At 41.7% G+C, this 12787-nt stretch overlaps 1 protein-coding gene across 1 annotated transcript in view; it reads right to left on the bottom strand.

Annotated features, from left to right (window-relative positions):
• EIF3H (eukaryotic translation initiation factor 3 subunit H) overlaps positions 1-11192 on the bottom strand; it is an 87449-nt gene extending 76257 nt beyond the window's left edge. Inside the window, exon 1 of the mRNA XM_009087703.3 lies at positions 11029-11192. Coding sequence (XP_009085951.2) covers positions 11029-11148 — 120 coding nt within the window. The 5' untranslated portion in view covers positions 11149-11192. The remainder of the gene's footprint in view (positions 1-11028) is intronic.
• Positions 11193-12787: the final 1595 nt, after the last annotated feature.

Raw genomic sequence — 12787 nt, forward strand, 5'->3', positions numbered from 1 at the left:
AACATCCCTTGTCACTTTACCTCAGTAAGTGGCTGACTCAAAGCACAATTTTTAGTCAGCAACTAGCCAAGAGGCATTTTATCAGTTCTTCCTGAAAACTAACTGCTTATGTGCACTGTTTGGAGCATGGCTGAAAAAGCTGTACCTTGCTTACCCTGAAGCTTAGTCTAGAAAAAGTAGACATTCCATTACTTTTTCACTTTCTGAACACTCTTGTGTAGCTCAGCAGCATGCTGAACACAAACTGCAAGCAAAGCTTCAACCACCACTGAAATACCCCACAGAAAACACTTTTAAAGTACCTGCTCTTTCAGTTGCTTTATTTCTCTTTTTAAGAATTACTTCCAAACTGCTATGACTCAAGAGCTCTAGAATCTCCCTACTAGCAGGAGAGAAAACCATTCTAACAAGAAGGGGGCCTCCCTACAGTGACACAGCCTGGCTGCACCTTCCCACTGCACCCCACTTCCAGTCAAGGTGGTTGTTCCCACTGTGCAAGCCCAGATTCCTACAGACACTGCCAAGTGATTGACACACAGGCTATTCACTCACTGGAAGCAAGCTTAGCCGCTGCAAAAATGGGTTAGCTGCTCTCTCATTCTATTACTGGGACACTTTTAAAATCACAGAGTTTAAAAAAAAAAAACCCATAACCTATAAAAAAGCTACCTTCAAGTTACAAAAATCACTGATTTAATGTAAAACCACACACATGAAAGAGACCATTTCTCAATACCTAGACCTAAAACTGGTTAATATCCAAAATATAAAATGGAATAGACAAACTGAGACAAGACTCCACAGGTAGGTGGAGTTCAGGCTGAAGAACTGAAATAGTACAGACACCAAGCCTGTTTTTGCACAGGTTCAAAATCTGAAGGGAAGATTACTGGGTTTTGGCTAGAGGCATGTTGGGTTTTCATAGGCTGTGGTTTTCCTTTACTCTGCCAGGAATTTACATTCATCAGCTAATGTCTTGTAGGTACCATGAAATATCTGTTTAAGTCATTTGTTTACTCATGTCCAAGTGAGCTGCTTGTTCTTGTAAAAGGAAGCAGTTTAACACAAACTGCAGCACATCAAAGGAAAAACTAATTAAACAGTGGAGAAAAGCAAAGGTTATTAAAACAGAAAAATACTTAATGTTAATCAAGGTGTGTGTTACCAAAGAGACCAATCTTCTCTTCATTTTTGTCCCAGTACATTTGAGTTTTACAGCAGTTCAGGCTAACAACCATCTCCAGGGTTAATCACAAGCCATTAGCACACTTTAATATTGCCTGAATGTAAGTAAAAATGCACCATTACATGTGCATTGAAACTCTCCATTGCTGTGTTCACACGCTGGTAAAACATAGTTCTCTGCAATGGAAAGTGTCATAACACATTTCACAGTACATGGATTCATGCACATTCCCATGAAAACGATCAGGGCCACGGGCACTGCAGAATCGCTTCCCCAACACTTCCGTGGACAGCCTCAGGATCTCATGTGAGAGCAGGGCATTAGACAATATTGCACACTGACAGGAGGAAGGGATAGGGCTGGGATGAGATTAACATCCAAAATTCTGCTGGTTGCAAGAGGGATGGACCATTACCCCAGGACTACTTAGTATATTATTTCTTCTATTTCCCAAATCTCACCAAACAAAACACTTATGAAAACATTCAGTATTTCAGGCAGTTTTTGCAAATTGCCAATACAATTAATATTTATTATTCTTAATGAATTCAATATCTAGCCATCATCTCAAGAATGAAAGCTGAGGAATCTACTCCTTCAGAGCACAACATACGGAAATTATATACATGTGGTAGAGACAGGCACAGTTTCAACATTTTCTGCTCAAAACACCAAAACTTTACATTTATCCTTCAACACACAGTCAATACATATGCTCTGTGTATTAGTGAATCACCAGTGTTCAAATTCGTGGTGCACAAGGAGTGTATTGCAAGTATCAGGTTTTCTTCAGCATCAACTTCTAGCAGCTTCCTGTAAAAAGATTTAAAGATGACAGCCAAAAGCAGCAGTAGCAATTTTATTTAACTATTCTTTAATCAGATTGTGCCAGACTGCTACCACTTTGAAGCTGAAGAAAAACTGCAAGACAGTTACCCTTATCTATTTGACCTTCAAAAATTAGCAAAGTAAGGCAGACCTAGATGGGGATGAGGGAGTGGAAGTTCTGGAATATGTTATTTAAGGGTGTGTCTTTAAACCATGACTTCCATATGCATTCAACAGATGCTTCCAAGTAACCAGTAAAATCCCTACTGGAATGACTTCCATATCGTTTTAATAATTTATAACTTTTTGCACAATGATTTTTCCACATTGAAACACTCAACTTTTTCTGGCAAACACTTGGTTATGTGCTAAGGGTCTGCAACAGAGACAGATCCTCCTAGTAACAGCTAGTGCAATCCAGAGAACCAAGCCTGCATGGAGTCTCAGTTTTCCCGCTGACTTAAAAGTATAAAATTGAAGGGGGGGGGGGGGGGGCAGAAAAAGCCCGAACCATGAATGTCAGTTATTGCTTCAGCTTTCCCATCTTTCGACCAGAGATTCGCCTTTGTATCATCATCTGAACACTGCCACATGAAAATCACTTCCAGCAGAGTTCCATTTCTAATAACAGCTACTGTGACAAAGAGATTAAAAACAACCACTCTAATTTTATCACTGAGACTGCCAACGGAGAAGGCAGTATGGCTTTCAAATTGCTTCCAAGGAGTGATGACAGCTGCAGTAAATATCCTATGTCTCATCTAAAGTTTAAACAGCTTTAAAACAGCTAATTTTTGCATTGATAATAATGCATTAGTAAAAAACCCAAGACCTAAGTGCTCAAAACTCAGGCCTGCATTGACGAAGCACTTTGTCAGACTCCATACTTTCCTCAGGTATGCACAAAAAAATCCCCAAATAACGGTAAGTGATTTACACCTCCAAGTTCCTAAACATCAAAGACCTTGCTAAACAGGAAGGGGTATGCTCATTGCTTCTTGCAGAGATATGGGCTTCAAGACACAGGAAGGATGTGCAGCAAAGCAGGATACAACATGTGAGCAGAACAAAGGCAAAGGCCAACAAGATTTACATGCTCAAAGCAATATCCCCAAACTCTCTTTCCAGAAAAAAGGCCAAATATTTACAAAAGAGAATTGCTATTGCATGCACAAAGCAAAATTCAGGCATATCTTCAAACTCCAGTGAGTAAATAAGCCTGTCTATTAACTTTAAAATTTGATAAAGCCAAAAGAAATTAATAGAATGCTTATCTGAAATAAATATCCATATACAAGTCATTCAAAAATATTCCCATGCTTTTGCTGAAGTAACTTTGTGTATGCACATTAAAAAGACACCATCAAAGTTAAGCTCCATTGTCTTGATTTTAGATTATTGAATAATCATACAAATGCTAACAATAATATTTATTATATGAACCTATTTTTTTTCCATTTGGTACATTAACAATTATTTACTTTCCATTAAGCTGATATGATTTTGTTATGTGGTAACATAATTAAAGTATTGTACACTGTTGGTAAAGCCAGTATCACATCTCTGCAATCTTAATGCTGCTGGAAGATTGAAAATAATATGAAAGAAAAGAATGCTCAAAACTGCACCATCACTAAGAAGGTATTTTGAGCTTGTGTGTAAATATGGAGAAACAATATCCAAAAGGGACCATATCCAAAAAATATCTCTGGAAAAGTAAAATTAATGATAAAATACTACAGCAACAATAAGTGGAAGATATATGCTCCTTTTTCAAAGATTAGGGGTCAAAAAAAAAGTTTGCTCCTCTTCCTACAAGGCCTTTCATACAGTCTTTAAGATTTATTAAAAAGGTGGCAGAAAAAGTCCTAAGACTGAATAGGGTCTAGGAGGTGTTCATTTCATATACACCACCAAGGGCCTTTCAGTATCTGTACCTGCTGGGTTTCTCCCTGGGGCCTGCAGTTCTGGGTACACTTCCCTCACCTACACCACACTGAATGTCAGCTGCAAAGCTCTAATTTTTTTACAATAAACTGAAAACGAAAGGAGAACATTTAACGATGTTCAGTGTGCAAGCAGACATAATGCATGCCTCAGCAACAAAGCCATCACTGGTCACCTCCCAAGACACAGAGTCAAAGCTAACACCAACCAAGACAAAAGGTAATGATTATTATCTGCTGCATTTTAGATGTAACATTTTAATCACCAAAAGGTAGGAATTTATTTCAAAGATATCTGGTGGCAATACTCTTGTACTCAGTATCAACACAAATAGGAATCACAAAGGCACAATCTACTGTTTTCACAGGAGCTATGAATTCATAATTACCATGCCAGAGACCAGTTCAGTATGCACATAAGAGGGCCAAAAACCAGAGAATTTTAACTGCTAGTGACAGCAGTGTAGAGGGAAACACATTATTTCTCTTTGCAAGCAGCAAAAGAAAGGCCTGTTTTGAAGTAAGATTTTCCCCTTGAAGTCTTGAAGTGTAACACTGCTCAAACATTTAAGCCACCTCCCCATTTAGAGTAACTCCTTTTGTCAGCACACTAGTTTCATGGCATGAAGCGATACCAGATGTTCCAGTCCTAAATGCCTCACTAGGGTACACTTACCATGACACTTAGGAGACGCTGAGTGCACCACTGCACTCTTAGAAATCATTTAAAGTTTGTGCTCTGTTAGCACATACCCACTCCTATCCACTGACAAAACACTGAAATTTGCATTCTCAGAATGTCATAATATGGGTACTTTACTCACTGCAGTTCAAGAAATTTCACTAAGCCTGAAAATTCCTATATTCCAAGGATGCTCTTGCACTTTCAACTTAGCAGCACACATTAATGCTTTCTCTTCTGAATTTAAGCACAGATTATATGTCAGAAGTTCCCTTCTGGGTTAGATTCATGCAACTCATTGTTAACACATGAAGATTATTAGAATATAAAACAAAGCTTCTCTATGGTTCAAGGTATCCATGAATACATCAGGCCAGTATTCATTCAAACACCAACTCTCAGAGCCAGCATAATGTCATCTAACTCTTTAGGGAAACAGGTCAAGGAAAAGTCAACAAGATTAAACTTCAAATTAAACTTCCATTTTTAACTCCTTTGGAATACACATAAAATACAATACAGCCTGAAGGATGTTATATGCTAAAATACTACTCTACAGCTCTGCAACGTCAAGAAAGCGTACAAATAACAGCAGGCAGAAACCACCACTGTGCTTTCTTGCAAAGTCTCCAGAAAGGATAAGGAAGGAAAAAAAGAAACACAAGAAATGCTAGGAGAAGCACAGTATTTACAACTTAAGACATGTCAGAGATTTCAGTCAGTTCAATACAGGTTTCACCAGTACAACAAAATTATCCAAACACTTTGGAAATTGATTCCTTTCTTTCAATAGTGTCCAAAGTTGTCTTTTAAAACTCCTTACACAAACATTTGCATGAGAAGTCTTAGAAACTGATTTTCAGTAATCATGGTACCTTACTTCATTTACTGTGGTCAAACTCATCATCCTGAAGGGCTCCTCCCTATGAACAGCTGAGGATACAGCCCAATGTACCCAACCCCTTTACAGCAAAAATGGATGGTAATTTAAAAAAAAAGGCATAAGTAACTTAAATATCACAATTATGAACAGAGTAACATAATTCAATAATGATATGAGGGATAAAAATGTAGACTCACATATTCTTATCTATGTAAATAAATCCTCTACATATACTTACCATAGATAAGAATACAAAGTACTAGGCACACCACACCATCACCAAATCAGGGATGATGTAATGAAGCTTGAAGTAACAATCTTTGATTAAATCACTTGTATCTGTGTTCCAGATTGCAAGGCAAGATGTATTCTATTACCATCTGTATGGCAGTTGTCTTTTGTCAAGTGGGCAATTCCCCTTATCTCTCACCCTGAGTGATCACAATCACTCCTCCCTCAGGAAGGGACATCTGCTGATAACAGGCTATTGAATGTCACTGCATGACTGATAAGAACTAGAACATCCCATTGTGAGATGCTCCACCCAGAGGGAGGAGCCAAGCATTCCTACCCAGATATAATCTGGAGATTCTGAAACACCAGCACGGCTTTCCTCCCTCCACTGGATTCCCCAGAGGAACAGCAGCTGCCTCTTCCACTGGATCTTCGGAGAAAGAATACACCCTTTTTTACAGGACCGCTTGCTCCAAGAGAACCACACCTGACACTTCAGGAGGACTGCAGCCACCTTTCCACCTGGACTGCTACCAACACCCTGACCAACAGGGTGTCAGGTTGAGTTCTGACTCTGTCAGTGTTGTTCTAGTGTAGTGTATTGTTTATTTTATCCTTTTATTTTTCTTCCCTATCAAAGAACTGTTATTTCCTGCTCCCACATTTTTTGCCTGAGAGCCCCTTATTTTAAAATTTATAGCAATTCAGAGGGGCGGGGAGGGTTTGCGTTCTCCATTTCAGGGGAGGCTCCTGCCTTCCTCAGCAGACTCCTGTCTTTCCCAACCAAGACAATCTGACACAAGAGAATGTGGCACCATAGCCTCCCACTGGTGATGGTGGTGCACAAATGCAGAAAAGGCCTACAACCTCTAGCCACCTTCTTGACATATTTATGTTATGGCCAATGTATGTTTCTATTTAGTACAAACAAACAAAGATATCTTAAGGTGTAGTGGCAATTTGTTACTAGTAATAAGGCTTTTGCACATCAGCAGTTATGAAGATGTAAGAATAGAAACCTATAGGCATTTTGAAAAGCCTACATAACTTTTGCTACTTCCTACAATATGTAAAAATTGTGTGCAATGGACATATGTATAAAAATAAATCATATGCAGTGGTTGAGTAAAAAAGAAACCATCATTCCCATTAGTGAAATGATAAAAGCAATGCACATATTAATGCTATAGCATGAGTTAATTATCTAGTTATATTACTTTGCAAGAGCAATGTATATAAGCAAACCTTTTTCAGTCAGCTAACACTGTTCTTCAGAACCATTTCTGGGTGTGTAATTTTTTGAATGCATAAACAAATGCAAAGGTAAAACTTAAAAAGAAAAAGTAATTTTGGAGCTTAAGAATTTAGTTAGATGAATTTAGCTAATTTTATCTTCCCTCCTAGAATAACCTCATGCAGAAGATTTGCAGAGAATGAAACATCTTCCCAGTAAAAACACAGTCCCTTGTAACTACTCTGAAAGCAAAAGTGATTAATGATAACACTTATCTGACCTAGCAGCACACTTGCCTTGCTAAGAGTCCCCCATCTCCCATCCCACAGCTGCTATTTTTCAGAATCAAGTTTCCATATAGCCATCACCCACATATTAGTGGTCTGACACAACCCATAATCCACCACATGGAGTATCTGGTTTTGGATACTAGTTCAATTTCTGAATGACACAGACTTTGATGCTCATCATGTAAAAATGCTACTTACTTACCCTACCAGATCTTATACCTTTGAATGACACACCAGTTCACTTCTGCCTTCACAGTTTTCTATGTTGCCTGATATCACTACTAAAATCATGAGAAATGTACAAATATGCCAAGGAAGTCCTCCAAAAGTGCAATTTTAGACAGTGTAATAGGGTTAGAAGTTTCACTAGGGAAGCATTTTATAGAAGTCTCCAAGACTTGATGGAAATCTAGAATCTTCCATTAACCTAAAAATCATTCAATGGAATAATTATTTCTTATGTTCTAAAATACATCAGCTTATAGTTTGAAATTTATTGCAACCCACTGAAAGAATACTATAATATCAATGAATCAAATCTGATTAATTTTAGTAGCTGAATTACCAAATATTTGGTTCCAATGAAGGATTTCTAGAATAAAACAAACCAGAGTCCATCAACACCTCTTGCAAAAAAAAAAAAAAAAAGAAAAGAAAAAAAAAGGAGCAAGCAAATTATGGCATTTCTGTATAATTTTTTCTGACATTTGCAATAATCATAGAATCAGAGAACTGTTTAGGCTGGAAAAGATCTCTAAGATCATCAAGTCCCACCATCAACCCAAACCCAGCACACAGTATTCACCATGAAAGCATGTATTTAAGTGCCACGTCCACATATTTTTTCAAACACTTTTGAGGAATGGTGATTCCACCACCCTGGGCTGCCTGTTACAATATTTAACCACCCTTCAGTAAAGAATTGTTTCCTAATATCCAATTTAAACCTCCCCTGTACCAACCGGAGGTGATTTCCTCTTGTCCTGTCACTGGTTACCTGGTAGAAGAGACCGACTCCCACCTGGCTGCAGCCTCCTTTCAGGGAGCTATAGGGAGTGACAAGGTCTCCCCTGTGCCTCCTTTTCTCCAGGATAAACACGCCCAGCTCCCTCAACTGCTTCTCATATGACTTGTGCTCCAGACCCTTCCCCAGACATGCTCCAGGCCCTCAATGACTTCCTTGTAACAAAGAGCCCAAAACTGAACATGGGATTTGAGGTGCAGCCTCACCAGTGTTATGTCCAGGGGGACAATCATTCCCCTGGTCCTGCTGGCCACACTACTCCTGATCCAGGCCAGGGTGCCACTGGTCTCTCTGGACACCTGGGCACATGCTGGCTCACGTTTGGTTGCTGCCAACCAGCACCCCCAGGCTCTTTCCCACCAGTCACTCTTTCCCAAGCCTGTGCACTACTGTAAACACAAGCTCTCTCTGGACTCCTTGACTGGAGAAATCACGATTTCTACAACAGGAAGCAAAGCCAACAGTTTATCATACACAGCACTTAATCTGATCTTTTTGTCAGGATGGTCAAAAACAAATACGTGATTCTTTCGCTTCACCTGAAGGAAAAAGCACATTTTATAATGTGCTTCTGGAGGGTAATTTTTTATCCTGCATTTTCTAATTTCTTAGAAAGACCAGACCACCTACACTGGAATCCATTTTCAATCTAAGTTTATTTATTAAGAAATTGAACAGATTAAAATAAGAAAGAAGTTAACTCCAGAATGCTTTATCTGTACCAGATTTTAAAAAGAGGCCTGAGAAGCAGATATTGCTGCATCATTACATATTAAGGTAACATCCTGACATTTAGAACTTCTTCTTTTCATTACAAATACTGAGGGGTTTTTTTAACTCGATTAGTCCTCTGAAACACCAAGCTTTGTAAACATACTTTCACATTCTCACATAGAGAGACTACTGATGCACCTTCTATTTTGCACTCACAGACTCAAAGCAACCTACCTAAACATGCCTTTGCTTTCAAAGCAGCCCCACTTGAAGGGTTAATTGTGACACTGCCAAGAGATGGGACACCACTGAAGGGAAAGAGATCACCAACTCCCCTGATGCCCACCTGAATTCAGAATTCTTGGCATGTAATCACCCTGGTCATCATCAAGATGACTGATGAAGTGCTGTTACTTTGTGAGAGCAGACAAGACATTTAAACCAGTGAGGTATCAGAAACACTTCAGAAGAATTTCAGTAAGACATTTGAAGGACTTATAACAAAATTCACATTGTTTGCATAGCAAGCAAATTTATGCCAACATTTCTCTCCATCACAGACTTCAGAGCAGTTTATGAACCAGCGCCAATGTCCTGAGAACACTTTGTCTAGGAGACATCTTCAGGAGGTAGAAAGTTGAAAGCTTTCATAGTTTTCAATAAATCACCTCCCTCTGTACTGACTCCATGTGAGAGCCACCACTGTGCTTTACCAGAAGAAAATACAAGGAGAAGAAAAAAAAGCATGGAAAAAAAAATCAAAACCATAACAAAATCATAAGCATTTGCTGGACTGTCAGAAGCAGAGCATCAGATCACAGTTGATCTGAATCAACAGCAGCTCACAAAGCAGATTATATGCCTGACAGAGAACAACCAAGAGCAAAATAAATCAAATTTACCAGTTGGTATCAAAGTGTATGGCACCAGCCTGCAGCAGGAGCAGCCTGCTATCCACTGCTGGGTTTTTTGGAACATTTCACAATTGGTCAGTTTTCACCCCTGCTTGAAAATGCTCCATACACCAAAGCCACAGGCACGCAGACAGCTGGACAGAACAGGGCAAAAAAATGTGATTCAGATTTTCTCTTTCACAAGACCTACTACACACAAATAAATTATTTCCCATCTTACCAAATATTTACTACACTGGTGTAGTAAATATTTAATATTTATCCTGGTGTATCTCCAGGATAAGAGCAGAGGACTACCAATAAAAAGGCCAAGTAGGATTCAAAGCTTGTCTCAAAACGATGATCTTCTTTCTCATAACCAGGGTACCAACTCTCTCCTTCACACTCCAGCTGTACAGTGTTCTGTTGACACTTGGCAAAGATAATGAAGTAAAAAACAATGTTTCTATCCTTAAGAAGTAACTTTTTCTCCTTGTGTCACTAATAGTATTACCAACTCTCTAAGGCCTGAACCAACACAAAAAGATCCAACAGCAAAGCCAAGAAGCAACTTTAGTAGATGCTCTTCCATTTCAGACCTGCACGGTCTGTATTAGGATGGCTTTGTTCTCTGCTAAACCACTTCAGCCCGTCCGTTTACTTTATTTCTCATTAAGCAAACGCAGGAGGCCGTAGCAGAGAAGGCAAAAAGCACAAATGAGGGAAAACCCCACCGTGCTTCTCAGGTCTTCCACCTGCGGCATTTTCCGGGTAAATAGTAGGAGTATGAGGTATGAAAGCTGCAAATAGCAACTCCGGGCACAGGGGCGGCGGAACCAAGCGATGAAATGGGAGATTTAAAGACAAATCACTCTGCGCTGGCCCGGACTTTACTGACACACCAGGGACGAGCACAGCCACGGGGTTTTTTACCCCTGCCACAGCCGGGAAGGTGGGCAGGTGTGAAAAGCCGTTCCTGCCCCTCGAGAAGCGCCGGACCCGGCAGGACACGAGGCTCCGCCGCGGCACCGCCCCACGCAGGGGCCCCGCCGGCGGCTCCACGCGGCCAGCCCGCCCGCTCCCTGCCCGCGAAGGCCTCGGCCCCTCTGCTCACCAGCCCGTCGATCTGCACTTGCTTGACGGCCGAGTCCCCCGCAGCGGCGGCTTTGCCTTTGCCCTTGGAGGCGCCGAAGCCGCCGCCGGCAGAGCCCGAACCTTCCTTGCGCGACGCCATGGCTGCCCCCGCACGGCCGGAAAGGGAAACGCGCCACACCGGAAGCGGCGGCGCGGCCGGGGCGCTGCGCGGCCAAACGGCCCCGGGCGGGAACGCGGAGCGGCGAGCGCGGGGTCCGGCATGACGGCGGTGCCGCCTCAGGGCTGCGGGCCCGGCCCGGCTCGGCTCGGCTCGGGTGTGCCCGCAGAGGCTGGGCTTTGGGCCTGGGGCCTTGTGCCAGCACATCCGGCATGCGACAGCCGAGACAGCCTTCCCTCCCGGCTTTCCTCTCCACAGAATCATTTACCTTGGAAAAAACCGCCAAGATCATCGAGTCCAACCCACGAGCAAACACCACCTTGTCACCTGCACCATGGCACTGAGTGCCACATCCAGGCGTCTCTTGAACGCTTCCATCGATGCCGACTCCGCTCCCTGCGCAGCCCATTCCAGTGTTTAATCGCCCTTTCTGTGAACACATTCTTCCTGATGCCCAAACTAAACCTCCCTTGGTACATCTTGAGGCCATGTCCTCTGTTCCTGACATCCTGTCGCTATTTACCTGGGAGATGAGGCCGACCTCCATCTGGCTACAACCTTCTTTGATTTCAAAATGTGGAGTATGCAAAAAAAAAAATTTAAGAAAGGATGTTCTTTGACATTTGCTCTTTGTATACCTTCAAGCCTAATCAACAAAAAAGGAATTATCTGTGGATTAGGTAGCAGCTAACAAGGTCTAAGTGATGTCCAGGCATTAGAAAGAAAAATACTTGTTGCCTCGTTAAGGTTTAGTGCTGGATATGCTTCAATGATCTCAGACCTAGGGGAAGGTTAACAAAGAGCTTGGGAAGAAGGATGTGCCACTGATGGTGGACACAAAGAATGGGGAATTTATGGGCCACAAGGACATTTGGCAGGGGCCACAAGATAAGGAAGAAACTAATAAGGACAATCCAAGAACTGTGCTGCTTCAGCTCCCATGGGGTAAAAAGTAATTCAGCAGTGGAAAATTATGACTCAAGAAAGCCACCAACTCAAAGGATGAGAAAGATGTAGCCTGCAGATTGATTAACATGAGAAGCAAGAGAATCATTAACCAATAGAAGATAGAACACTAATTAATAAGAGAACTAAGTAACTTCTAACAAATGAACATTAGTGCCTTTGCTAAAATGTATAAATAGTGAAAAGTTTTGGTAGTCATGCTGGCTTTGTGGATTTGCCAACCAGCACCCTTTATGCACAGCACTGTAAAGAAATCAAATACCTTAATTCTGTGTGGATTGACCTCTTGCACACTGGCTGTAAGAACCTGTTGGGGCAACACTTCAGGGAGATGTAGAGAGCAGTAAGATCCCCTTTGAGCCTCCTTTTCCCCAGGCCAAACACCTCCAGCTCTCTCAGCTGCTCTTCATCAGCCCTGTGCTCCAGACCTTCCCCAGCTCCACTGCCCATCTCTGGACTCACTCCAGCCCCTCAATGTCCTTGTAGTGAGGGCCTAAAACTGAGCTCAGGATTTGAGGTGTGGCCTCACCAGTGCTGACGGGAGGGGAAGAGCCACTGCCCTGGTCCAGCAGCCAGCTGGCCCCTGGCAGACCGTTTCTGGCGGCCCAGGAAGCTCCATCTGTGCATTTCCATGGCCACCTTGGGCAGCTCAGAT

Source organism: Serinus canaria, chromosome 2, assembly GCF_022539315.1.
Source record: "Serinus canaria isolate serCan28SL12 chromosome 2, serCan2020, whole genome shotgun sequence".
Taxonomy (NCBI): Eukaryota; Metazoa; Chordata; class Aves; order Passeriformes; family Fringillidae; genus Serinus; species Serinus canaria.